We start from the raw sequence: 25,508 nt of genomic DNA, 5'->3' as shown, positions 1-25,508 counted from the left end.
AAAATTTGGCCCTTCCAGTACTTTATTGTAACATGTTCATGTCTTTTTTTAGATTAATAACAAAAATTAGTTTGAATCTGCTCGGGTGTGCTTATATATTTAAAGATAAAACATTTATCAGATCATTCCGCGCCCACTCAAGCATTTCTGCCTACGCCCATGACCTCTTCTTGGTCGCGTTATAAACAAACGCCTTCGAGTCTTGCTCTTAATTTAAAATGGAAACTTGCGGACTTATTTGTGTAAGCGGGGACTACGAGAAGTTCCTGATGCGCTGCTCCCACTGCCCCACGGATGTGGAGGTGGCCCAGTGGCAGGAGTTCGTGCTGCACATCCGGAATATGCACAGCAATGTGAGGCCCGTTGAAGACGAGATCAGCAAAAGTGAAAGAGCTGAGGCTGAAGAAGGTGATGTGGAATTTGTGAAGTTGAAGCCAGCAGAGGAACCCCTAACGGAAGAAGATGATGAAATGAATGACCAGGAAAAGGAATCGGAGGACGAGGAGGACGTCAATGAGGCAGTTGAAGGAGAGGAGGTTGGTTCATCGATGGACGCGACAGAGGAGTCTAATCCTTCAGAGGCCACTGATTACGAGGAATCCGACGAGGAGGAGGAACCTAGAAAATGTCCTTACAAAAAGGAGAATGGACCCGTATATAAGGTAATCCCACTTCTAATAATCGTAACCGCTGTAAACTAATCTCTTCTTGGTCATCAGTTCAATCCATCCTTCTTTCGGCTGGATCCCCGAACGCAGAAGTTCATAGAGATCTACAAAGGACACCCATGCCTCTGGGATACCGCCCATAGCGAGTACAAGGAACCCAGGAAATGCAAGGAAGCTTTGAAGCAGATAATTGCTGATTTGGAGTCGACGGTGGCTATATTCTTTAACGAGATTTCCCTGAAAATGGCCATCAAGAAGATACACGTGCAGTTCCAAACCGTTCACAAGCGAGTGCTATCTGGAAAACAAAAACCTCACTCGTTGCCCTTCAAGATTTACACTTTATGCAGCTTCCTGAAGGATAGCATGGAGGAGGAGGCGGAGGCCAACCGAACTGAAAAGATCAAGGCAAGAACTTTAGATTGATCACATTGTAAAACAATTAAGAACCTTATGTTATCGACAGCTGGATTTCTCCGAGAAAAACAAGCTGACCACTGACCTGATAGAGAAGTATGCCAATTTTCCCCAGCTGTATGACTCCACGCACAAGGATTTCTCCAACATGAGCTCTCGAAAACAGGCCTACGAGAGCATGGCCTCGGAGATCTCAGTGCCCAATGAGGACATCAACAGCGATGACATCCTTCGCGCCATCCAGACTCTACGCCAGTGGTACTACAGGACCACCAAGCATCCCATTAATGCTGGAGGCGGGGCCGAGACATTCTACCTGGAGATGTGCCGGTTCATGCCTCCCAAGATGTTCAAGCAGCGGTTGGTCTGCGAGCATTGCAACCAGGCCACGTCCTCGGATTACGTCCTGCAGGCACACATCTTCAAGGAGCACAACATCGGCGAGTTGCCGTTCAAGTGCTCGCTGTGCGACCGAAGTTTTGCCGGACGTGCCGAATTGACGACTCACGTTCAAAGGGTCCACATCGGCAAGACCCGCCAATGCACCTACTGCGAGATGACGTTTTCGGTTATTTCGGACCTGCGACTGCACATCCGCACGCATACGGGTCACAAGCCGTACATCTGCGAGCACTGCGGCAAGGCATTCCGGCTGAGGTCCCAAATGACGCTTCATGTCACGGCCATTCACAAAAAGCTGCGGGCTTTCAAGTGCACGATGTGCCCCAAGGACTTTGTGAAAAAGGTGCACCTTACAGACCACATCAAGGGCCATCTTAACATTCGCGACAAAATCTGCAGCATGTGCGGCAAGGGTTTCACCAGCTGTCATTCCCTGATTCGCCATCGGCAGATCCATTCGGAGGTGAAGAAGTTCGTCTGCAAGGTCTGCGACGCCAGATTCTCGCAGTTTGTAGGTCTCAATAGCCACATGAAGCGCACCCACAACATTGTCCGCAACAATGCACAAAAGGCAAAAGAGGAAGGGGAATCGGACCACTAACGTCGGTTAAAAAAAGTATTTGGCAAGGGTAACATAGGATTTGTACGCAGTTTGAAAGCTTCATTTTTAGATACTTTCCAAAAGGCGAAGCTGCATAAATGTAGCTTTTCTAAAAATGTAACTTGAATTTTTATTTAACGTGGTATATGGTAGACAACGGTAGATTCATTAAATTCTTATTTCTTTATCAATGGTTATTTCCTTCTTGATTTCCCATTGAAAATTTGTTTATTAAATACTTTAATAAAACGTTTATAAGCAATTTCAGGGAAAATAATTTTAAATATTATTTTGAAGTAAATATTTCGATAGACATCGTTACTTTTTCCGATAAGCCGATTGTTAAGCAGTTGATATCTTTCCGTCGCTTACCAACACTGCTGAACGCTCAACAATTTCATCGGCGTAAATAAATGAGAATTTCGCAAAAGAAATAAGGAATTCTGATCTGAGCGTGAAACAGGGGCCACAACCTACCATGGAGGTGTGTGGCAGTGTGCTGACCAACTCCAAGTACGAGACGTTCCGGCTGAAGTGCATCTACTGCACGATAGAGAGCGAGCTGAAGGATTGGGAGCTGTTCATCGTCCATGTGAAGACGGCCCACTACTGCGAGGAGGAGGACATCAAGGTCGGCGAAGTCAAACAGGATGCCCAGGAGCTCTATGTAGCCGTCGATGCTTCGGAACCCGCCATTGCTTACGGTCCGGATGACTTCTTTGAGGTGGTCGAAAACATCAGTGCGGAGGATCAATGGATAATAACTAATGACAACGTGAGGCTCTTTATTTGCCACACAAATGTTACCGCAGTAATTGGCGGTTTTACAATTTCTTTCATAGGAAGACCAGTATATGGAAGATGCCACCGCTTGGTCGGAACGCACAGCTGATTTATCCGAGTACCAAGCAGATGGCAACTCGTCTGAAGTTCCCACCGCAAACAAAACCACACAATTGGACGACGCATCTCAGAATCACATACCCCCAAACACAGATGAAGATGACGGCGAGGTTAGCGATTTCTTCATGTCTGAGGATGACGTAGCACCCAAAAAGAAACCTGGACGGCCGCCCAGACGCACCAGGCCTGGGCAGGTTTTCAAGGTATACACGCAAAGCATTCCTGTGACCGTCGTCCAACTAATCAGCTTCCTTTCAGTTCAAAGTGTCGTTTATTCGAAGCAACCCCCGTGTGCTGCACCTGATTCATGCTTATAGAGAGCATCCCTGCCTGTGGGATCCCTCGGATAAAAACTACGAAAACGAGACGGTGCGACAGAATGCCTATGAGGCGATAATGTTACGCATGGACAACAGGGCTAATGTACTCTTCACCTTGGAAGAACTTAAGAAAACCATCGAGCAGCTGCACATCCAGTACTCGCTGGCCCAGGAGACACAGGAAAAGGGCAAGCTAGTGGGACTTGCGGCGCGCTACTTCGCCAAGTGCGATTACCTCAGTGTGTCGCCCGTCGTAACCCCCAAAGAGAACGAGGAGGACGACGATTTGACTGTAATTAAGGTTATATCCAGCCAACTTGCATTTGTATTATTTCTAAATGTATTCCTTGCATTGCAGCTTAACTTTAAGGAGGAAAATCTGGTCACCAGCTCGTTCATAGAGACCTACGCCAACTATCCTGGGCTCTACAACTCAGCGCTGTCGGACTTTACTTCGGTGGAGGCGCGCGCCAATGCCTACAGGCGGATGGCCAAGGAATTTCAACCCGTGGTGAAGGCCAACGAGACGGACGTTTACATAGCGGTTAACAAGCTGCGCCGCTGGCTGTACGATGCTATGCGCCGCCTCAAGTCTAAGGAGCTGATTCAAAAGTGCAGCCCGCAGGAGGTTCAGTATCTGCGAATGTGCAGCTTCCTGCCCGCCAAGGGTTCCGAGAGCCAGGTGCTTTACTGCGATTACTGCGAGAAACGCTTCCACGGCGACTACAACCTGCGGGTGCACATCTTTAAGGCGCACCAGGTGGGCGACCTGCCATACCTCTGCTCCCTCTGTCCGAGGCGCTTCGACCGTCAGGTGGACATGGACCGGCACAAGCTGCGCTCGCATTTCGAAAGAAAGCTAAGGTGCGAGTACTGCAACAAAAGCTTTGCCGTAGACAACGACCTGAAGGTGCACACACTCATCCACACGGGCGAGAGGCCGCACGTCTGCGACATCTGTGGCAAGGCATTCCGGCTTAAGCTGCTCCTGGATCACCACGTGAATGGCGTTCACCTGAACATACGGCCCTACAGGTGCGAAATGTGCAACAAGACCTTCCGCAAGAAGTTCGAGCTGGCCAACCATATAAAGGGCCATTTGAATATACGCGATAAGAAGTGCGAGTACTGTGACGCCTCGTTCTACGATCATTCTTCGCTTTCCAGACATCGTCGTATGCATAAGATGGGAATGAGTTAAGCCAGTCAACATCACTCGTTCCAAAGCATTTAGAAGTGGTTCGTTTACCTTTAACTACATTTTTAACTTGTTAAAATGGCTTTGTCATAAAACATGAAATATACATTGCCTATCAGGACCTATGTATCGGGAAATGTTTCTATTCATTTATTTAAACAAATTCATATGTATATTAGCTTAATGTATAGTTTTTGATATCTTGAAAATATTCAACAAGTTTTCCATTACGTTTTGATGGCATGAAAATCATATATGCAATTCAATAATAAAACTAAGATATTGTTCTTGTGAGAATAAAGACAATTTTATTTTAAAGCATTCAGAAAAACATTTTAATAAGTTTCATTTTTACATTTCTTATAGATATTATCTTGGATTTTACTTTCTTCAACAAACTGTAAAATTACCTAACTACTAATTTAAAAAGAAGCTACAAAGATCTTTTAATGGTCAAAATAAAGTAAATTTTTATTTCGCGTGCAAGTAAGTTAAAATATCTTTTCTTTTAATATCTTGTGGATACCCCTTTTATCAATGGAATTCCCCGAGCGATTGCACAACACTGACCAGCAGGTGTTTATCGATACATGGCGTTGTTGTGCGTCTTCGCATTGGACTCTTTTTGTTTAAGCAAACTATGGTGATTTGCGGGAATATTCTGGCCAGGGACAACTACGAGCACTTTGTTTTGACTTGTGCGCACACAAATGATTGCTTCGTGGAGATGGAACTCGAGCGGTGGCGGGAGTTCATCCTGCACATCAAGGAGCACCTGGGATCGCATCCGGAAGCGATGGAGTTGGCTGCTTCCGGATATACTTCGAACGCCGAAAGCGAGTGCAGTGTTTCGCCAGCAAAGGTGTTCATAGTGGAGCAGCCACCGGAGGATTGCCTGGCCGAGGACATGTTCGTTGACTTGCCTGCCTCCTCAGAGGACGAAGACGCCAGCGAGGAGGAGGACGACGAGGAAGAGGTGGATTGCTCCTTCATCCCAGTGGACTGCGAACTGAACACCTCCGATGCCACAAACTTCGCTCCCCTTTCCAAAGTAAGCCACTGTGATTACCATAAACCAAAACCACCAATTCAATCAGATGCTTTGCTCCTTGGCAGTTCAATCCCACCTTCTACCGACGCAGTCCACGGATCACCCAATTCATCGAGCTGTACAAGCAGCACACCTGCCTCTGGGATCCTTCTGATGAGTCCTACAAGAACAAGCAGGTGCGCACAGCTGCCTACGAAGATATGCTGGACAAATTGAAGGCCACTGTGAACCTCAACCTTACGACGTACAAGCTGAAGAAGTGCATCGCAAGTCTGCATGCGCAGTATGCCGCTATTACGCGGCAGATGAAGACTCAGAAACTGACCAAGGTTCCACTGTACTACCATGGGAAGTATGGCTTTCTGGCCGAGCGCGGGAGTCTGGAGGACGCCGAGAGCGATGAGGATGACGGCGATGGCAAAATTAAGGTGGGTTCGACTGATGCACCAGTGATCTTAACAACTCTAATGTTTACCCCTTCGGCAGCTGGTGTTTACCGAGGAGAACCGACTGACCACCTTGTTCATTGACCTGTACTCCAAGTTCCCCCAACTGTACGATCCGGCGCACAAGTACTTCTGCAATCTACATGAACGCAAGTCGTCGCTCATAGAGATCACAGACCTGCTGACTGCGGAGTTTTCGCTGGGTCTGGTCACCCACTACGATGTGTACGACAGTATTCAGACCATGCGCAAATGGTATTCGCGGCGGATAAAAACCCTCACTGACGTGCAATCGGTGGGTCTTTCGCTGGCCGAGAAGCGATACATCGAGCGATGCAAGAGCTTCATGCCCACCAAATCATACCGTCAGAAGCTCAAGTGTGAAGTTTGCGATAACGCCTTCAGCACGGATCACGCCCTGCAGGCCCATCAGTTCCGGGATCACAAGATGGGCGTGGGTGGCTGGTTCGGGTGCACGCTGTGCGAGCTGCATTTCGACCGCAGGTGCCACCTGCAGCAGCACATCCAGCGGGTGCACATGAGCAAGACGTTCGTCTGCGACATCTGCAGCCGGAGCTTTGCCTTTGGCAACCAACTGGCCGTGCACAAGCGCACCCACGACGAGAAGCACGTGGCCAAGCCTTTTGTCTGCGAGTTCTGCGGCAAGTCATTCAAGCAGAAGATTCAAATGACCACCCACGTGACGGCAGTGCACACCAAGATTCGGGCCTTCAAGTGCGACATGTGCCCCAAGGACTTTCTGACCAAGCGCGACCTCAAGGACCACGTGAAGGCGCACCTCAACATCCGCGACAAGGTGTGCGAGGTCTGCCAAAAGACCTTTACCAATGCCAACGCCCTGGTCAAACACCGCCACATTCACAAGGAAAAGACGCTGCAGTGCACCCTCTGCACGACGCGTTTCTCGGAGCGCGTTAGTTTGGGCGTCCACATGCGCCGCACCCACAAGATCATCAAGAGCACTCTAAAGGTGGCGGAGACGACGAGCGATGCTTTTTTTGCACAAACATTCCCCAAGCCCGAAAACATTCCCAACAAATAAAAGATATTTACAAATAAGTATAAGGTAATATAGTAATATGACTATTCTAGAAAAAAGTGATTATTTTTGTATTTTTGTTGTATTCAATTACTATTTTATTATTATATTAAGACCACAAGACTTACTTTTTGTCTTACATTACATTTACATTTTAAAAACTTCCAAGCTTAAAAAGTGCAATTTGTGTAAAAAAATATTCTTTACATACAAACAATGTCTTCTCGTTTGCTTTGTTTTGAAATGAGGTTGAAAAACCCTGTTTATATAGGGTTTGATTTATATTTAATTTGTTTCAAATGATTTTAAAATGATAACGCAGTCTAGTTGTGCGCAATTTGCCCGGCCAAAGTGCAAGAACGGCAGCACGAATTTTTGAAGTATGGGTTGTTACAGTGGAAGTTCTGGACGACCATATGGCAGTTGGAAAAGAATGGGAAGTCCGAGCACCCCGGAGGCACCTGTACATCAGCTGCAAAAATATAAAGACATTTAGTAACGACACAAGTCGAAAAGACTTTACTTACAGGGAATAAACACAGTGGCCTCGGCACTAGCCTGAGTGAACCCATTATTGGCTGTGCAGGTGTAGTTGCCCGAATCATCAGGGGTCGCAGCCCTCAGCACCAGACTATTTAGCTTGGCTGTTGATAGGAAGAAGATGCAATATTATTTTAAACATTTTAGAAAAATATCATATATATAATATAATAATATTTATGTCTTAAGAGAGGCACCACTCACGTGCAATTTGAATCCGCTCACTGTTGTAAAGGGGCACGTCGTCCTTGCTCCAGTTCACATGGGGTTCTGGATAGCCTTGTACGAGGCAGGTCATGGAAATGGTAGAGCCGCTTGTGTAGCTATTCTTCCAATCCAACTTCAGTGCGGCATGGACATCAACTGTGGGTCAAATCAAAAAAAATAATGTTCTTTACTCGATCACAAAGTAGAAACCCTTGAAAAGGGGGGCAAACTGAGGCACCTACCCAAAGCGGGAACATCCCTGCACTGCTTCTCGCACTTCTCGCGCGTCTCGAAGCGGTTTCCGTTTCCGCCGCAACCGCTGTAGGTGAAAATCGTGCAGACCTTGAATTTATTATCGTAGAACCAGGCACTAATGCGATCATCGCATCCACCCGCCTGCGGAGGGGCGTTGCACTGGGAATAGATCTAAAACAGAGATATCTATAAGAAAATGTGGAATGTAAAATATATAATACTCTTACGGGTGCTGGAGGCGGTAGTTCAGCAGATTCCACTTCTTCTGGACTTCGGCAGTATGCGAGGCATTCGTTCTCCGTCAGGAAGTTGTTGCGATTACCGCGGCACCCGGTGAACTCGAACTCGTGGCATCCGCCGCTGGACTCATCGAAGTACCAGCGCCTGGAGAGGTCATTGCATCGGCCCTCGACACGTGGCAGTGCACAGGTGGTCTGGGCATCACGGCATTCGTTTTGGCACTCCTCTTCGCTGGCGTAGTTGTTGGAATTGCCGCCACAGCCGGTGTAGACGAACTCGTCGCAGAGTCCCAGTTGGCTGTTGTAGTACCAGCGAATCTTGTCCTCGAAGCAGTGGCCCGGCTCGGATGCCAGGAAGCACTTGGAGGTGTCGGAGGAGGTAGGTTTGCGTTCCAGCAGTGGTTCCAGTTTCTTCTTTACGGCTCCCTGTTCGCAGCGAGCTGAGCATTCCTCCTCGGACTCGAAGCGGTTATCATTGCCCCCGCATCCGCCGTAGTAGAACTGATTACAGCGACCCTCTGCGTCACTGTAGCTCCACTTCAGGACCCAATCCCCGCATTCACCTGCAGCAGCGGGCTGTTCACACTGGTTCACAGCAAAAGATACATCTGGACTTGGAGAAGGGACTCCTAGATTGGGACTAGAGGTGTCGGAGATGTTGGGATTACTTTCCGGCAGCGAATTCTCTTTCTGTTGGTTCTCATAAGCTCCCCGTTCGCAACGAGCTGAGCATTCCTCCTCGGACTCGAAGCGGTTATCATTGCCCCCGCATCCGCCGTAGTAGAACTGCTTACAGCGACCCTCTGTGGAATTATAGTTCCACTTCAGGACCCAATTAAAGCATTCACCTGCATCGGCAGGCTGCTCACACTGGTCCTCAGATGGAGATACATCTGGAGTTGGAGAAGGGATTTCTAGATCGGGGCTGGATATGTCGGAGGAGCTGGGCGACGGCTCCTCTTCCTGTTGCTTCACCACAGTTCCCTGTTCGCAGCGAGTTGAGCATTCCTCCTCGGACTCGAAGCGGTTATCATTGCCCCCGCATCCGCCGTAGTAGAACTGATAACAGCGACCCTCTGTGGAAGTGTAGCTCCATTTCAGGACCCAATCCCCGCACTCACCGGCATCAGCAGGCTGTTCACACTGGCTCACAGCTAAAGATACATTTGAAGCTGGAGTAGGAGGAGCTTGATTGGAGCTGGTGGTGTAAGAAAAGCTTGGACTATTTTCCGGTAGTGGTTCCTGCTCCGGCTGCTTCTCCACTGCTCCCTGCTCGCAGCGGAATGAGCATTCCTCGGCGGATTCAAATCGGTTTTCGTTGCCTCCGCATCCGCCGTAGTAGAACTGCTTACAGCGACCCTCAGTGGAATTATAGTTCCACTTCAGGACCCAATCCCCGCACTCACCTGCATCGGCAGGCTGTTCACACTGTTCCAAAGACGGTGTAGGGAGTGCTAGGTTGGGCTTGGGGGTGGTCAGCACACGGGGCTTGCAACGCATCAAGCAGGATTCCTCAGTGGCGAAGCGGTTTCCATTGCCACCGCAACCGCCGTAGAAAAACTGGACACACGACTGAATCTCAGTGTCGTAGTACCAATTGAGCATACTTCCGAAACAACTACCTATCTTGGGGGGCAGCGCACAGATGTCCTCACTCGACTCAGGAGATTCTTTGGTGGCGTTATTCTTTTTATCCAGATAGGAGCATTCAACTACGCAATCCTGTTGGGAAACGGGCTTCGACGCCTGGTCGCACATAGTGTTCCCTTGTGGAGTTATCGTCTGGCCGTGGAGCACCTCGCAGAATACGAGCCGGGTCTGGATGCCCTTTCCACAGGTAGCGGAGCAAGTGGTCCACTCCGAGGAAAACCACTTGGCTTGGGCCCTCAGCGACTCGCAAGGACGGACGAGTTCTGGGACTGCCAACCGGCAGAGCTGTTGCGGATACACTTTTCCGTCCTTATCAGCGCAAATCGCCGAGCGGGTCTCGGTTTCCTGATCGCATGCTTGGCACTGAAAGATGATAAGAAATATATATACAAAATTTGGCTGCTTTTGAGTGGCAGAGACCCACCCCGCTCCACTCGGAGAGAAGCCAGTCAAGGTCCTCTGGATGCCTTCCTCCGTCCCTCTGAAAGTCCTGCGGCGAACCCTTGTTTGTTAAACTTGCTATACTCTGCAGTGGACCAAGCTGACAGAAATTGCAATGGGAATCCCGGATGCCTGCCACCACTATAAGTGCCACTAAGGCAGTGGAGCTGTCAACAGAAAGTTAATGAAATAATCTAAGAGAACCACTATCAAAAACTTACCAAAAGCGTCTTGACAAATCCATAAGGACGATATTTGATGTCCTTATTTAAAATGTGATTCACCGGAAATATGCTCACTTAATGCCCTTTCAAATTATATTCCACCGGAAGCCAGCACCTTTTGGTTGTGAGAACCCAACGACAACTGATCTCCTCAACGCGAAAGTTCCCAAATTTATGTAGAGCCATTTCCAGTATTAAATGCAGCAAAAAGTTTGTACATTCCAGCAAAAACAATGCAGGAGGTGATAGACTATAGTCTAGCTTTTTGGTTATTTTTGATTTTAAAGAGAGAGATTAGAAATTTATGTATATATATAAAAAGTATGTATCACTTATTTAGTAATCTTTAGATGTCCGTAAAAATAAAAGCTTAGGCAAATGTATTTACTGAGATATTTCTTTCGTGATTTTAAGCTTGCTTTAGTTTAGTCTTACAATTTGTTTCTTAGTTGTACAGGAAATGCCATTGACAAACCAAATAGCCAAAAGGTGGTAGATGATTTATTTATAAATATTTTATATAGTTGGTGGATTTCAACATTTTATTGACAACACTTGCGCCATGCTTGAATAACATGTTTCACGTTTAAATTTAATTATATACACATGTACTATTATCGTTTTATCTCGTTACTATTTTTGGTTTGAGCACATTATATCCTTTTATATAGTTTAAAATCGCGGGTTCTCGAAAAAACTTGAGAGTACTTTCGTCTTAATTGGAAAAATGTTTCTTCTCAAATAATTTAGATTATAGATTCAAAATTTAATTATAAACAAGAAAGGAAGTTAACTTCGGCAAGCCGAAAGCCAAATAAAAAATGCGTAAAAAAAAGCGTAGGAGGTTATAAGTTTAAAAACACCGAAGATATAATTTTTCAATATTATTTTACCACTAATTTTTCGATTGTTCCTATGGGAGCTATATGAAATAGTCTTCCGATTTTGATAAAATTTAATTCGAAACTCAGAATTAATTTAAAAATGTGATATCCAAAAAAAAAAAAACACGAAAGATATAATTTTTTAACAATTTTTTCCCCGATAGTTCCTATGGGAGCTATAAGATATTGTTGTCCGATCCGGCTGGTTCCGACTTATATACTACCTGCAATAGAAAGAAGACTTTCAGCCCGATAGCTTTAAAACTGAGAGACTAGTTTGCGTAGCAACGGACGGACAGACGGACGGACAGACGGACGGGCAGACGGACGGGCAGACGGACGGACAGACGGACGGACATGGCTAGATCGACTCGTCTTGTGACGCTGATCAAGAATATATATCCTTTATGGGGTCGGAAACGTCTCCTTCACTGCGTTGCAAACTTCTGACTGAAATCATTATAACCTCTGCAAGGGTATAAAAAAAACATAAATGGGCATACTTTTAAATAAATAAATATAATCAACTGTGTACTTCCTGGACTTTAAATAGCCAAAATGCACTTTTAAACTGTTGGGCACTTGGTATACATTTTCGTTGTACTTTAAAAGTCAAACAAAATTCCAATTCTCCCGTCTTATCAACATTTTAGAAATTTTGCTGCTTCTCAACACTGGCCAAGCAGCTGTTGTTGTTTTGGTTGTTACGTGCTGTGCCCTGCACCCGGTTTTCGGATCTTCAGGGGAGCGATGAGTGGACTGCTGCCAAAGTTGTGGCGTCAATGTGACGCAGTGTTCCGGCATCGGATCAACCAGGCACTGATCCGCGCCGGAGCCAAGGAAAACCGCTGGAGGGGAGCTCGACTACTGGCCACCAGTGCGGATAAAAATCCAGCCACCGGATTGCGCGAGCTGCCGCACTGCAATGTGGGCACCATTGGGCACGTGGACCACGGCAAAACCACCCTTACCGCCGCCATAACCAGGATACAATCCCAGAAGGGGCTGGCGGAGTACCTTTCCTACGACCAGATCGATCGAGCGCCCGAGGAGAAGGCGCGCGGCATAACTATAAATGCCTGCCACATTGGCTATGCCACCACGGAGCGCACCTATGCCCACACGGACTGCCCAGGTCATGCGGACTACATAAAAGTATGGTAAGATAATGGTTTTGTAACATGACTAACGCCTCTTCTCTTGCAAACCGCAGAACATGATCTCGGGCGCCTCCCAAATGGATGGCGCTATCCTGGTGGTTGCCGCCACCGATGGCCAGATGCCGCAGACGCGGGAGCACCTGCTGCTAGCCAAGCAAGTGGGCATTCAGCGCATTGTAGTCTTCATAAACAAAGCCGACTTGGTGGACCAAGAGGTGCTGGAACTGGTTGAAATCGAGATGCGAGAGATGCTGAGCGATTTTGGTTTTGATGGTGTGAATAGCCCCGTGATTTGTGGTTCCGCCTTGCTGGCTCTTCGTGAAGACCAGTCAGAATTTGGCGTTCCGTCCATTGAGAAGCTATTGGAGCAGTGCGATTCCTACATCCCAACGCCACAGCGTGATATCACCTCTCCATTTATCCTACCCATTGACAATGCTTTTACGGTGCCCGGCAGAGGAACCGTGGTCGTGGGCACCATCAAGAGGGGCACCATTCCCCGGAACGCGGATGCCGATCTGCTGGGCTTCAATCAGAACCTGAAGACGAGCATCAGCGACATCCAGATCTTCCGGAAGAGCGTGCCCCAGGCGCAGGCTGGCGAGAATGTGGGCGCCCTGCTGCGAGGCATTAAGATATCCGCCGTGGAGCGGGGCATGCTGCTGTGTGCGACGGGCTCCGAGGATATTTCCAACCACTTTGAGGGCTCCATGTACTTGCTGTCGCGCGCCGAGGGCGGACGCGTCAAGCCCATGCTCTCCAAATACATTCAGCAGCTCTTCAGCCAGACGTGGAATGTTCCGGCACGAATCGACATAGGTAAGAGACCACATCATAAGATGTCAGTTTAAAATACTCATTAAAACCCATTTAATTTCAGTTCCAAGCGAAGCAATGCTGATGCCCGGTGAGCATGGCCAGGTGCGGGTCACCCTGCTGCGGAAAATGGTCATGACGCCGGGCCAAGCCTTCACGATTCGCGAGAACGGAGCCACCGTGGCCACCGGAATGGTCACGCAGCGGCTGCCCTCCCTCGACCTGCCCAAGAACAAGTTATCAAAAGTACTAGTGGATTGCTAACGACTCGCCATTATATTTGTAAAAATTCATAATGCTGCTCTTATACATGCGTACTTGATTTGTTAATATAAATATTATGTGTTTAGGTAAATTGCTTGGAATGTTTCAAACACAAATGCCAACGTATTTTGGGTTTGATAATCTATTTAATAGTCTTCTGACATGGCCGAGTAACACACATAACAAGTTACAAGCTACACAGAAAATGAGAATACATAAATATATGGAATTCAACAGCAATGCTTCGGTGTTCTCTATGAGTCTTAGTCTATCATCTGTAGTTTCGGTGTTACAAGCTTTTCTTTAAGGCAACAAATCGGCCTGGTTAAGTACATTCATTGTATATATATTATATATCATATTTATGTTCTAAGGTACAAGGTTCAGGCAAGGAATGCTCTTTTTATGGTCGGAGTCTAACTCCCGGCACTTATTGCGTTTCACATTTAAAGGTTGGTTCTTAACCTTCCATTGCTTTTGCTACAAATAGTTCGTACAACAAAAACTAACTTTTGGCAACTTGGGACGGGTGCCGTTGGATACTCGAAATGGTTACAAAGGAATGCAAACAGGAGGGTAATTTAAACTAAACAGGAACTACACGGACTTCGGCAAAACTGCGCTAAGCATGGTTTCATTAGCTAATAGATTCTCTAAATATAAGAACATTAATAATTTCTACAATCGTTATACTCGTATAATACACAAAAAGAAAGCGGTGTGTCATGTCATCATAAATGGCAACGTTTTCGACCGACATTGGGCTCTCCCACAACGCTCAAATCTTTGTGAGAAACTCATCCAGGTTGAGATGTGACGGCAGATCAATGTCCTCCAGCTTGATGTCGCTGTACCTGAAGACCACCTTGAAGGGTTGGATGAACTTCTGGTCGATGGTAAATTCGTCGCTATTGCTCTTTTGCTGTGGGATAGAATCGTCCTATTAGGGAAATGTTTATTCAGAGGGTTTATTAAACATACCATTTGTCGGGCATTCAGTTCCTTGGTCAGTTTCTCCAAAAACACGTTCGTTATCTCACTCTCGTAGTCATCCAGCTTGTAGGACTTCATCACCTTGAGCACCTGTGCCGTGCTCAGCGAAGTGCACAGATCGCATATGGTCTGGACATCCTGCTCGCTCTTCCGGGACTGCAGCAGCTGGGAGACCTGATTCAGAGGCGCCAACGGGGCCAGCACATCGTTCGACTGAAATATTCCGAACAAGTTAAAATAGAAACTTTCGTATTAAGAAATCTTGACCTACCATCTTTTTGCTGCGCACCCAATCCTCAATGCAGCCGATGTTATAGCGGATTATCATGCCCGTCTCCCACATGCAAATGTCGCCCCTGAGCATGAGGCAATTGAGCGCCACAGCGCATATGAAGTAAAGTAGTTGATGGAATATCTGCTCGGCATAGCAGTTGTCCAGGCCAAAGTGCTGGAACTGCTTGTAGAAGTGCTCCAGCTGTCCGATCAGCTGCTTCCAGGCCGGGCCACCGCCGTGCTCCGGCGACGAGGATGCTCCAATCGACGGCGCTCGACTGCGCATCCCGTGCGCCTGCCGTCCGCGCTGAATCTCATCGTTGTTGAGTATCGCTGGCACTATTTTCGGGTCCAACAGACCCTGAATCTGCATGATCAGCGCCTGGTACAGATTCACTATTAGGTCAAGAATCACGCGACGGTACTCAAACAGATTAAAGTTCTTCAGCTGCTGCTGATTCTGCTTCTCAGTGTTGAACTTTACGTACTCCTCCACATCGCCGTATTGCTTTAGAAGATTAAGCAGTCTAAATGGGGGACAAAGGTTTGCTTAATCATTGGTGTCGCAGGGTTTTCAAGGACTTACGTAATGGAGTTGACGAGCCAAATAACGCGGTTCTCAATGGGATGCGGCGTGCGGTGCATTTTCTTGATCTGTATCACGAACTTGCTGAGCAACTCGCGCACATCATCGTCGGCATTGGTCAGATCGGTATAGCTGGTTAGGAAAATGAGTTACATTAGTAAAGATAACCATAATCCTCCCTCACATTAATAACCCACCGAATACACATAAAGATGAGATAGGCTGGGAAACCAGGTAAGAGACCGACCACTGTGCGTGGAGTCAGGGCGCTCAGCAGGCGCTGGAGGATCTTGTCCAGATCGCTGCTGTGGAACTTCATGAGACCCTGCGGATTTTGAGATCTTTGCTTGGTCACATTTGCGCCCACGTCGGTGGCCGTGCCGTTGGGCTTGTTGCGGCTCATCTCCTCCTCCAGCTTGTGCTCCAACTGTCCGCCATCCTGGCGATAAGCCTTTAGCTTGGCATGCGCCAGCTTCAGTTCTTCCTGCACGAGCAGGAACTCGGCCACAGCCTTCTGCAGTTCACGGCGCAGGTAGCGATCGTTCTGTTTCAGAGTGTCCACGTTGGCGTCCTCGAACTCATCGAGGCTCTCGAAGATTACCTTCTGCAGCTCGTCCTTCTCTTTGTTTAACCTTTCGATCTCCTGAGTCATCTCAATCAGCTTGCTGTTGTGCTCCTCAGTGATGGCCTTGAGCTCGGATTCCAGTTGGCTGAGAATAGGGTAAGAAATAGTTTTAGTTTTGCATACGCACTACTTAGAGTATCACCCACCGATTGATGAACTTCTGGGATTGGAATGCCTCCATCACCTCGTTAACATCGTTGCCCCGCAACTGAAGACTCTCCGGTTCGAGGGATCTCATGGACTGGCTCTGCTGCAACAGGACCGCCTTCAACTGGATGCACTCCTCGCGGCGCCTACGTACCTCTTCCTGCAACGCGGCATGCTGGGCTGCAATGGCAAAGAGTGGAAGGAGTGGGGAGAAAGGGAGGTGGGTCAGTAGGACAACTCCGAGGGTCGCACTGCGTGCGCGGGCGGTTACCATTGAGCTCGTTGATCTCAACACCGTGCTTAATGCTCGTTCGCAGCTGATCGTACTCGCTGCGCAGTTTCTCGTTCTCTACCTCAAGCTCGGAGACGCTATGTGAGTGGTGAGTGGTGAGCAGTGTGCGGCGGTAATACATAGATGTAGACAAATGGAGTTTTGTTCAAGTTTTAGTTGGGGTAGCAGTGCATGGAAGCCACACCGATCTCGGGTGGCATCTCGTGTCAGCGCAGTCTCAGTATTCTGGCGAGGTATGACCTAAATACTTACCGGAACGAATCCTCGGTGGGCTTGTGGCGGCTGGCCAGCTTGATGTACTGCTCCTGCAGGTTCTTGTGCTTCTGCTTCTCCTCCTCGAGGATGGCTCTTAGCTTTACCACCATACTTGTGGAGTCGTACGAATCTTAAACAAAACGTACAAGATATTATTAGCTTTACACATACTTCCTAACTAGTGATCTCACAATTCTTGCTTAACAGATCCGGCGGCCGATTGATTTCCAGAGTGTTCTTGGCCGAGGCGTAACCCACATCGTCCTCATTCTGGCTGGATGCGTTGCTAGCCTTGCGTCCGTGCAAACTGAAACTGCCGGCTGTGAGTCGACTTAGCTCCTCCTTCAGCATGTAGTTCTCGTTTTCGATCACCTCCTTGTCCTTGATCGCTCGCTGGTAGGCCTCGTTCAGCTCCCTGTTGTCAATCTCGGCCAGCAACCTGTCTTCCTGGTTGCGTTGGCTAACCTCTGCGTTCTTAGCCATCTCGATGATCTCGTCAATCTGGCGGCGCAGCTCCTCGTTTTCTAGGCGCCACGTCTGCTTCTGGCTGAGCCACTCCTCCTGCGCATGGCCGTTCTCCTCGAGCAGCTGCATCTTCTCATCACGCTCCGCCTCCAGTTGCTTGTTTAGTGCTTCGATCAGCCGATCCTTGTCCTGGCAGGCGGCCTTCACATTCTTGAACTCAACTTCCAGGGTCTTTTTCAGCTCAAGCTTCATTCTGCAAAATTAATAAAAAAGGGTTCCGTTAGGGAAATAACCAATATTTGTGCTTATAATACGGACTTCAAGACGCTGATCTCGCTGGTCTTGTGCTTCAGGTTACTGTTGTCGCGGTTCAGCTCATCGATGCGCTGTTGCATGGATATAATCTTGTTTTCCAGACCCATGTACTTGTTCTCTATGTGCTTGATGGTCTTGGCCTCGGCTTTCATGCGCTTAAACTGACGGCGAGCCAAGAACCTGCGAATTGCCGCCTGGCATATGATGATGTTGCGCCGCCGCTTCTGGTAAGCGCGCCGCGCCAGGGCACCACGAACGAAACGCTGGATCTGAACCGCCCGGTAGTGATCCCGCATCGCATGGAACTTGCTACGGGCCAACATGCCGCGGGCGTAGGTCTGTATGCCGGAAATTGAATGGCGCAGGCGCAAATAACGACGACGGCATAACCAACCTCGAGCGTACTTCGACAGGATCAAGCCCGCCCGAGCCTCTCGCATCTTCTGGACACGCTGCCGGGCGAGAAAGCCGCGTGCATGCCTCTGGATGCCATTGATGACCATTTGGAGACGCAGGAAACGGCGTCGGTAGATGAACCGACGCACCACCGACTGCACAATAGTAATGTATTTCTTGCGCAGATTTGCCCGCACTTGTTCAAGGAAGGCCACTTGACCGGCGCGGAAGAAGATCTGCGTGTTGCCAAAGCGGTACTTATCCTCGTCCTGGATCCACTTCATCACAATGTTGCGGCACGACTGCTTCATGTCGTTCTTGTCGAGCTTGGAGCGGTAAACCAGCAGCTGGTAGCGCATATAGAAGTCAGGATAAAGCCATCTCGAAGGGAATCCCGCTGCGGAGATGCGGACCGTTTCCAGCACACCGCAGGCCCTCAGCTGCTGGATAATCTTGGCCGTTTCCCATTTAAAGGCAATCTTGTCATCGTTGGGCTGCGCGAGTAAATCATAGCTTAAGGGTCATTTTTGAACTATAGATCTGCATCCTCTTCCTTACCTTGATGCAGCGCACATAGTGCGGTGTTGTAGCATGTAACGTGGATATCAGCGAGGCAAGACTCTCCTGAAACTGCGAACCCACTGTTTTCCTATGCTGCTTGGAAGGCACCACCTTATAATACGAAAAAAAGAGTTAGTAAAGCTACTTTTTTAAATGGATAAAAACACACAGTAGATGTTAAATAAAAATGAATGGAGTAATTGTAAGTGAAATTTAAATTGGAATTAGTATATAAAAAAAATTAATTAAACTATGAAGTTGTTAAAAGGAATAATTATTAAAACTAAACATTTTTTGTTAACTTTTTTGGATTAGTCATTTGCGGTAAGTTCGAATAGGTTGGTAACTAACTCTTCGTCTTGTGTCGTTCCCTTGCTGTTGGGCATTCCGAGGGAGTTGGCGGTGAGCGAACGACAAGCGTATGGAAAATACAAATAGCAATAAGACAACGATTACATGTGGACAAGGTATACAAAGCAGTTCGATTTATAAGTTCCATGGCGCCTTCGGGTAATCACAAACCTGTTTCCGGCCAGCACTGATCACGACACGACCGCCCAAGGTCGACGATTTGGCGGTGTCCACGCTCAAAGTGTCTATTTCCTCGAGGGTCATCACCTGCTTGACCAGCGACATGTTGGACTCGCTCAGCACTTGGGTCAGCTCCTTGGAGACAGTGTCACGATTCTTTTCCAAGAATCCGTTCACGTCATATTCGACCGTGTCCGAGAAATGTTTGATGAAGAAGCCTGAAAGGAATTGAATTGAAACATTTGATATATAGCCAATGAATATGGTAATATATTGAATAATCTCTCACTTGTGGTGCCAAAACGTGGCTTCTCGAAATGCGGAAATTTGCTGCATTTTCCGATGAGCTTGCCAGCCCAACTTTCGTCCGAACCCTTGGGCATCTAGAGATTCACACAATTAGATACAGATATTATAATAGAATCCATCAAATCCTACTCTACACTCCTCATCAAGGAGGTCCAGCACTCCCAGTCGAGATTCAATTAGATCAATGCACGGCTGATTATCGTAGAAGTCAATCATCGTCCAGGTGATGCCCTCTTTGAGGTACTCCTCCTGCTCCAGCTTGAAGACATGCTGGTTGAACTGCTGCTGCAGCTTCTCGTTCGCATAGTTTATGCAAAACTGTTCGTACGAGTTCACCTCGAACGTTTCGAAGCCGTAGATATCGAGGACGCCAATGAAGCTGCACTGCTTGCTACCGTTGTTGAGGCTCTTGTTCAGCACACCGACAATGTACTGGAACAGTTTCGCATAGATGTGCTTGGCCAGGGCGTCTCGCGCCGCCTGCGCCGCCTCAATGCTATTCGGTATCAGCACATATTCATTGACCGACTCTATCTTACGCATCAAAAGCCACCGGCGCAGATCCTCGGCGCTCACCCGCAGCAGATCGCCGGTGATCTGCAGGTGGATGTCGTTATGCTAGGGATGGATATTCATTAATATATCATATATATACTGACAATAGGTGTTGTTAAGGTATAGCTTACGAATATCTCGCAGGAGTCAGTGTCCTCTTCCTCGCTGCCCTCGTTAAACTTCTTGGACACTTGGATATTGCCCAAGTGGAGTATGCCTGCCAGGATCTTCACGATATCCGCTATCTGCTGAATGGAGAAGCCCAAAACGGTCATCGCCTGCACGGTTTCGTTGAACTGGTCCGCATCCGAGACTCGTTCTATGTCCGGAGCACCGCCCATGTTGAGGAACTGGAACTTGTCCTGGTGGTCTGCAATAAAGGGAATAAATTTACTATATATTTCTGCATTGGATTAAGGGAGCCATTTCAAGATTACCCAGCACCAATTCCGGGTACTTGGACCTGGCCGCGCACAGCTGGTAGAATATGTGGTAGTTACGCTCTCCCTGCGCCTGGTACACCACTCGGGACTTCTCCAGCAGGTAGGTGTGCATAGTGGCGCCCTGTAAGTACATTACACCCATCTGGTTCCGGAAAAGAAGCTTGGTGAACTTTCCGAAGCGGGAGCTGTTGTCATTCCGAGTAGTCTTGGCATTGCCAAAGGCCTCCATGATCGGCGAAGATGCCAGCACCTTGCGCTCGACCTGCGTCTCCGACTCGGAGCCTCCGACGGCGGCGAAGTACCTCATGGCGTATTTGGCGGACACCGTCTTGCCCGCTCCCGACTCCCCGCTGACGATGATGCTCAGGTTGCAGTTCTCGCGCTCCAGTTTCGTGTAAGCCTCCTCCGCCAGGGCGAAGATGTGCGGCTCCAGATCGCCCATGGCATGACCCCGGTAGGCCCGGATGATGCTCGGCCCGTAGAGCGGCATCTCCGCGTACGGATTGATGGCCACCAGGATGATGCCGCAGTAGGTGTAGATAATCTGGCGCTCGCAGAAGCGGACACGCAGATTGTGCAACACCCCCGGTTCATGCAGGTAGGACAGAGTGGTCAGGTCGTTCTGTCCCACCAGAATGGCCGGATTGCGCAGGGGGGGCAGGTCGCTGCCATCGGCCTTCAGCTTGACCTCCTTGAGGCTCCCGGACTCGGTGCAGATCTTCAGGAAGCCGGCACCCTTGCGGTAGCTCTCCTCCAAGGTGGCACTCTCCCACACCTGCTCCGCATGCGGCACCCAGATCTTGGCGCCCTGCGAATGAGATAGGGTCGATTAGTAGGTGTCGTGACCTGCAGTTAACCCCAATCGCAAAAGACGCCCCCGCCACGGCGGTGTCTTATCAACACAGCCGAGCTTATCGTACACAGCCCATGCCCGTACCGATAAGACAGCTCTCAGTGAATCATAGCCAAACATTTTTCGGGGGCTGCGATGCAGTCATCAATAGCTAATCACCTGTCATGGGAACAAATCAGGGCCAATACCTGGAGAGTGGCCCGCACACTCACGAACACACACACAAAATCTCGTTATGGGTGCAATTTTATATTGGCACCATTTGCAGACGACACCGACACCGCCGCAATCTGCCACGATGCACTTGTGGGGCATCAATATATACTGTGTAATACCTGCGCGTATAGCATCTCCTCGCTCGACATGGTTCCACTGGCTCCTTCTACTCCTACTCCCACTCCTCCTCCTCTTGCTCTTCCTCTCCGTCCTCTGCTCTCCTTCTTCCTACTCCGCGTGAGTGCGAGTTGGGCTCATAAATCCCGTTAGCTTGATTCCCTTTTCTGTTTTGGTTGCTCTTTTTTCCAGGCCCTGGCAGCCGTGATTAAATGACCATTTTCGTTGAGTTTTTGTGTGTTTTACTTAGAATTTGCAGTCCGAATGTGCTTAAAATTAGTTATTTGCAATTTACGAAAACATTGATAATTTCAGGATCACAAATCAAAATGTGAGAAAAACAAACAAACTTCCGTCTCTGTCACCGACCGACTGACTGGTGTTTTGTTGTTGCCAAAAGGGCAGGGTTGCCAAAGGGCCGGCGGTTTGGGCCAGGTTTAAAAAGTGGGCTAATTTCCATTGGGGGATATTTTAAGACATTGAATGTCTTGCGAAGTTGGTCGAATAACAGCTGACAAACATTATTTTCTTGGGACAAACGCCCAGGAAACCGAGAAACATTTGGCGCGCAGTGCCCTGCTGCGTGTTTTCCAACACTGCGCTACTCACCCAACGGTTCTTGTCAGCACTGGAACCCGCGTTTTCCCGCCAATTTGCACTTGGGCTGCTGCGACACCGCATCGTCTGAATTTCGGTCACAACAGCTCTAGTTTTCGTGCAGCACAGATTGAATATATATACAGCTCTAAGGAAATGTCAAGTCCCGCTCGTTCGCCCAGTGTTGGGGCTGCCACGCCCAAACAAGGAGCCCGCACGCCCACCAGAGGTGAGTTTTCTGTTGGCGTCCCAAAATGTGTGTTCTGTTTTGCAAAGCAAGCGTCTTTTTGCCCACAGGCATTGCCTCCCAGGATGTAGAGACGCCCATGCGCATGGGTCCCGGCCGGGCAGGAGGCCGACCCTCGGACAACATCAGTTTGCCGCCTACTTCGCCGGGGAACATTAGTTTGCCGGCCACCAGTCCGGCTCAAGGATTGGGTGCCAATATGAGCGAGATCGACCTCAGTTCGCCGCTCAACTACGGCACGCCTAGCTCAATGGGCTCCATTCGCACTCCGCGCTCTGGAATACGAGGAACTCCGTTGCGTGCGCGTCCTGATATCCGGACGGACAAACGCATTCGCCAGGTGGCCATTGGCGGTGGCTCGGGGGTAAGTTCCAGGCTGCAGCTCATTGTTAGAATCTAAACTGATTTCCGCTCCTTCTGCAGCTGGAACCCATCTCAGAGAAGGGCTCTGAGACCACCGATCCCGTCTCCGAATCCTCCCAGGCACCGCAGCTCGTCGTCTGGGGCACCAATGTGGTTGTCAGCCAGTGCAAGTCAAAGTTCAAGTCCTTCATAATGCGCTTCATTGACCCGGGTGCCGAGCAGGACGAGATCTCCGAGAACATTGATGTTAACCAGCCGCTGTATCTGCAAAAGCTGGAGGAGATTCACACATTGGAAGAGCCCTATCTGAATCTCAACTGTGCTCATCTGAAGACTTTTGATCAGGACCTGTACCGCCAGTTGATCTGCTATCCGCAGGAGGTTATCCCCGGTTTCGACATGGCCATTAACGAGATGTTCTTTGAGCGATATCCGGCTGCCCTTCTGGAGCACCAGATTCAGGTGCGCCCCTTCAACGCCGACAAGACGCGTAATATGCGCTCCTTGAATCCCGAAGACATGGACCAGCTGATCAGCATCAGCGGCATGGTCATTCGCTCGTCGAACGTTATTCCCGAGATGCGCGAGGCCTTCTTCAGCTGCAACATATGTTCCTTCAGCACCACCGTCGAGGTGGACCGCGGTCGCATCAATCAGCCCACGTTGTGCACCAACTGCAACACGAACCACTGCTTCCGTTTGATCCATAACCGATCGGAGTTCACAGACAAACAACTTGTCAAGCTGCAGGAGTCACCGGATGACATGGCCGCCGGTCAGACTCCGCACAACGTGCTGCTGTATGCCCACAACGATCTGGTGGACAAGGTTCAGCCAGGAGATCGTGTCACGGTCACTGGCATCTACAGGGCCACTCCGCTGAAGACCGGTGGCATCAGCTCTTCGGTGAAGAGCGTGTACAAGACCCATGTGGATGTGGTTCACTTCCGCAAGGTGGATAACAAGCGACTGTACGAAGAGGAGGAGGGGTAAGCATGGCGTAGTTGCTAGCTGGGAGAACATTTCCTCATTTTAAATAACTTTTAGCAAGGATCACATTTTCCCGCCAGAGCGCGTTGAGCTGCTGCAGTTGCTGGCCAAAAAGCCGGACATTTACGACCGCCTGGCCAGGGCCATTGCGCCATCTATTTACGAGAACGACGACATCAAAAAGGGCATATTGCTGCAGCTTTTCGGCGGTACTAAGAAAAAGCATGCCACACTTGGTCGCCAGAACTTCAGATCGGAAATTCACCTCCTGTTGTGCGGTGATCCGGGTACATCCAAGTCCCAGATGCTGCAGTATGTCTTCAATCTCGTGCCCCGATCACAGTACACCTCCGGTCGTGGGTCTTCGGCTGTGGGCTTGACTGCCTATGTGACCAAGGACCCGGAGACTCGCCAGCTGGTCCTGCAAACGTGAGTATAAAGTGCTATTTAAATTTTAGTTCTTACGTTTTATTGTGAAACCCCATGGTTTCCTTCACTTCAGAGGTGCACTGGTTTTGGCCGACAATGGTGTCTGCTGCATCGACGAGTTTGACAAGATGAACGACTCCACCCGCAGCGTGCTCCACGAGGTGATGGAGCAGCAGACGCTGAGTATTGCCAAGGCTGGTATCATCTGTCAGCTGAACGCCAGGACCTCCATCCTGGCAGCGGCCAATCCTGCCGAGTCGCAGTGGAACAAGCGCAAGAACATCATTGATAATGTGCAGCTGCCGCACACGTTGCTCTCCCGTTTCGATTTGATCTTCTTGGTCCTGGATCCCCAGGATGAGGTCTTCGACAAGCGCCTGGCCAGCCATTTGGTGTCACTGTACTATGTGACCCGTCACGAGGAGGAGGATACGATGTTTGTAAGTGGCTTCTACTTTCTTCTTTGCTGATTATTCATATTTAAAACGTTATTTCAGGACATGAGCGTTCTGCGGGACTACATCGCCTATGCCCGCGAGCACCTGTCGCCCACTTTGTCAGATGAGGCGCAGCAACGTCTGATTCAGGCCTACGTTGATATGCGAAAGGTCGGCGCTGGACGTGGTCAGATCTCTGCCTACCCACGTCAGCTGGAGAGTCTAATCCGGCTGTCGGAGGCGCACGCCAAGGTTCGGCTCAGCAACCAGGTGGAATTGCTGGACGTGGAGGAGGCTTGGCGACTCCATCGCGAGGCTCTCAAGCAGTCTGCCACGGATCCCCTCTCGGGCAAGATCGATGTGGGCATCCTTACCACAGGTCTATCCACTGCTGCTCGGAAGAAGCGCGCTGATCTGGTGGCGGCCATTAAGGAGAACCTCAAGAAGAAGGGCAAGGTGCTCACAGTTCCCTACCAGAAACTTTTCAACGATATCAAGGAGGGTTCCCAAATTGTACGTATAATTATTAATTTTTAAAACCGGATAATTAAAATTACTATTTACTTCAGATGATTTCACGAGAGCAATTCGAGGATGCCCTGAAGGAGGTTCAAGACGAAGGAGCCATTGTTGTCATGGGAAAGAACACCATTCGCATTTGTTAATTTTTTACTATTTATCTCATTCGGAACCCCCAACTCATTCATTCCTATTTTTAAGAGCATCTTCAAAAATGTTTTTCAATAAAATATGTCCAGTTACGTTTT

The 25,508-nt window shown here is 48.8% G+C and overlaps 7 protein-coding genes across 12 annotated transcripts; 5 read left to right on the top strand and 2 right to left on the bottom strand.

Annotated features, from left to right (window-relative positions):
- The first annotated feature begins 13 nt into the window (after positions 1-13).
- LOC108030135 (zinc finger protein 431) lies at positions 14-2,275 on the top strand. Its single transcript, XM_017102850.3, has 3 exons — positions 14-662; positions 720-1,076; positions 1,135-2,275. The coding sequence occupies exons 1-3, from the start codon at positions 219-221 to the stop codon at positions 2,086-2,088; spliced, it is 1,755 nt and encodes a 584-aa protein (XP_016958339.1). The 5' UTR covers positions 14-218; the 3' UTR covers positions 2,089-2,275.
- A 150-nt stretch (positions 2,276-2,425) lies between these two features.
- Positions 2,426-4,842, top strand: LOC108030136 (zinc finger protein 431). The gene is made up of 4 exons (XM_017102851.3): positions 2,426-2,863; positions 2,931-3,194; positions 3,250-3,612; positions 3,670-4,842. Exons 1-4 carry the CDS (start codon positions 2,567-2,569, stop codon positions 4,510-4,512), a joined length of 1,767 nt encoding a protein of 588 aa, XP_016958340.1. The 5' UTR covers positions 2,426-2,566; the 3' UTR covers positions 4,513-4,842.
- A 228-nt stretch (positions 4,843-5,070) lies between these two features.
- LOC108029902 (zinc finger protein 813) lies at positions 5,071-7,253 on the top strand. The gene is made up of 3 exons (XM_017102392.3): positions 5,071-5,560; positions 5,626-5,988; positions 6,047-7,253. The coding sequence occupies exons 1-3, from the start codon at positions 5,150-5,152 to the stop codon at positions 7,067-7,069; spliced, it is 1,797 nt and encodes a 598-aa protein (XP_016957881.1). The 5' UTR covers positions 5,071-5,149; the 3' UTR covers positions 7,070-7,253.
- A 35-nt stretch (positions 7,254-7,288) lies between these two features.
- LOC122818142 (papilin-like) lies at positions 7,289-10,642 on the bottom strand. The gene is made up of 7 exons (XM_044091639.2): positions 10,620-10,642; positions 10,382-10,565; positions 8,296-10,320; positions 8,056-8,239; positions 7,811-7,969; positions 7,594-7,710; positions 7,289-7,538 (listed from the first exon to the last, which is right to left on the bottom strand). Exons 1-7 carry the CDS (start codon positions 10,640-10,642, stop codon positions 7,390-7,392), a joined length of 2,841 nt encoding a protein of 946 aa, XP_043947574.2. The 3' UTR covers positions 7,289-7,389.
- Positions 10,643-12,114: 1,472 nt separating this feature from the next.
- LOC108030107 (elongation factor Tu) lies at positions 12,115-13,837 on the top strand. The gene is made up of 3 exons (XM_017102797.3): positions 12,115-12,661; positions 12,720-13,485; positions 13,547-13,837. The coding sequence occupies exons 1-3, from the start codon at positions 12,257-12,259 to the stop codon at positions 13,744-13,746; spliced, it is 1,371 nt and encodes a 456-aa protein (XP_016958286.1). The 5' UTR covers positions 12,115-12,256; the 3' UTR covers positions 13,747-13,837.
- Positions 13,838-14,353: 516 nt separating this feature from the next.
- Positions 14,354-22,416, bottom strand: LOC108030106 (unconventional myosin-Vb). 6 transcript variants are annotated; one of them, XM_050888147.1, is made up of 18 exons: positions 22,288-22,416; positions 20,487-21,300; positions 20,181-20,419; positions 19,624-20,112; positions 19,475-19,568; positions 19,177-19,403; positions 19,006-19,029; positions 18,652-18,765; positions 17,701-18,587; positions 17,109-17,635; positions 16,915-17,047; positions 16,642-16,739; positions 16,370-16,550; positions 15,796-16,308; positions 15,599-15,730; positions 15,011-15,539; positions 14,728-14,952; positions 14,354-14,668 (listed from the first exon to the last, which is right to left on the bottom strand). In XM_050888147.1, exons 1-18 carry the CDS (start codon positions 22,357-22,359, stop codon positions 14,525-14,527), a joined length of 5,442 nt encoding a protein of 1,813 aa, XP_050744104.1. In that variant the 5' UTR covers positions 22,360-22,416; the 3' UTR covers positions 14,354-14,524. The 6 variants fall into 6 exon arrangements, with proteins under 6 accessions (XP_050744104.1, XP_016958284.1, XP_043948329.1 ...); XM_017102795.2 differs by lacking the exon at positions 22,288-22,416 and adding an exon at positions 21,681-22,064; XM_044092394.2 differs by lacking the exon at positions 19,006-19,029.
- On the top strand, positions 22,367-25,502 carry LOC108030105 (DNA replication licensing factor MCM4). The gene is made up of 7 exons (XM_017102794.3): positions 22,367-22,504; positions 22,573-22,886; positions 22,946-23,874; positions 23,933-24,304; positions 24,378-24,744; positions 24,802-25,254; positions 25,311-25,502. The coding sequence occupies exons 1-7, from the start codon at positions 22,432-22,434 to the stop codon at positions 25,404-25,406; spliced, it is 2,604 nt and encodes an 867-aa protein (XP_016958283.1). The 5' UTR covers positions 22,367-22,431; the 3' UTR covers positions 25,407-25,502.
- Positions 25,503-25,508: the final 6 nt, after the last annotated feature.

The sequence above is a fragment of the Drosophila biarmipes genome, chromosome 2R (assembly GCF_025231255.1).
Source record: "Drosophila biarmipes strain raj3 chromosome 2R, RU_DBia_V1.1, whole genome shotgun sequence".
NCBI lineage: Eukaryota > Metazoa > Arthropoda > Insecta > Diptera > Drosophilidae > Drosophila > Drosophila biarmipes.
This window is presented reverse-complemented; position numbering and strand designations above follow the sequence as displayed.

Bases quoted from the DNA above. Each gene is read 5' to 3' on its own strand.
- LOC108030107 (XM_017102797.3), top strand. From the start codon at position 12,257: ATGAGTGGACTGCTGCCAAAGTTGTGGCGTCAATGTGACGCAGTGTTC. The intron at 12,662-12,719 runs GTATGGTAAGAT...TGCAAACCGCAG, and splicing joins GTCATGCGGACTACATAAAA to AACATGATCTCGGGCGCCTC. The intron at 13,486-13,546 runs GTAAGAGACCAC...ATTTAATTTCAG, and splicing joins TCCGGCACGAATCGACATAG to TTCCAAGCGAAGCAATGCTG.
- LOC108030135 (XM_017102850.3), top strand. From the start codon at position 219: ATGGAAACTTGCGGACTTATTTGTGTAAGCGGGGACTACGAGAAGTTC. The intron at 663-719 runs GTAATCCCACTT...CTTGGTCATCAG, and splicing joins AGAATGGACCCGTATATAAG to TTCAATCCATCCTTCTTTCG. The intron at 1,077-1,134 runs GCAAGAACTTTA...TGTTATCGACAG, and splicing joins ACCGAACTGAAAAGATCAAG to CTGGATTTCTCCGAGAAAAA.
- LOC108030105 (XM_017102794.3), top strand. From the start codon at position 22,432: ATGTCAAGTCCCGCTCGTTCGCCCAGTGTTGGGGCTGCCACGCCCAAA. The intron at 22,887-22,945 runs GTAAGTTCCAGG...CTCCTTCTGCAG, and splicing joins CCATTGGCGGTGGCTCGGGG to CTGGAACCCATCTCAGAGAA. The intron at 25,255-25,310 runs GTACGTATAATT...TATTTACTTCAG, and splicing joins TCAAGGAGGGTTCCCAAATT to ATGATTTCACGAGAGCAATT.
- LOC108029902 (XM_017102392.3), top strand. From the start codon at position 5,150: ATGGTGATTTGCGGGAATATTCTGGCCAGGGACAACTACGAGCACTTT. The intron at 5,561-5,625 runs GTAAGCCACTGT...GCTCCTTGGCAG, and splicing joins ACTTCGCTCCCCTTTCCAAA to TTCAATCCCACCTTCTACCG. The intron at 5,989-6,046 runs GTGGGTTCGACT...CCCCTTCGGCAG, and splicing joins ACGGCGATGGCAAAATTAAG to CTGGTGTTTACCGAGGAGAA.
- LOC122818142 (XM_044091639.2), bottom strand. From the start codon at position 10,642: ATGGATTTGTCAAGACGCTTTTG. The intron at 10,321-10,381 runs GTGGGTCTCTGC...ATCATCTTTCAG, and splicing joins TTCTCTCCGAGTGGAGCGGG to TGCCAAGCATGCGATCAGGA. The intron at 8,240-8,295 runs GTAAGAGTATTA...TCTCTGTTTTAG, and splicing joins AACTACCGCCTCCAGCACCC to ATCTATTCCCAGTGCAACGC.
- LOC108030136 (XM_017102851.3), top strand. From the start codon at position 2,567: ATGGAGGTGTGTGGCAGTGTGCTGACCAACTCCAAGTACGAGACGTTC. The intron at 2,864-2,930 runs GTGAGGCTCTTT...TTTCTTTCATAG, and splicing joins GGATAATAACTAATGACAAC to GAAGACCAGTATATGGAAGA. The intron at 3,613-3,669 runs GTTATATCCAGC...CTTGCATTGCAG, and splicing joins ACGATTTGACTGTAATTAAG to CTTAACTTTAAGGAGGAAAA.
- LOC108030106 (XM_050888147.1), bottom strand. From the start codon at position 22,359: ATGCGGTGTCGCAGCAGCCCAAGTGCAAATTGGCGGGAAAACGCGGGT. The intron at 20,420-20,486 runs GTAATCTTGAAA...CCTTTATTGCAG, and splicing joins GTACCCGGAATTGGTGCTGG to ACCACCAGGACAAGTTCCAG. The intron at 15,540-15,598 runs GTAAGTCCTTGA...TCCCCCATTTAG, and splicing joins TGGCTCGTCAACTCCATTAC to ACTGCTTAATCTTCTAAAGC.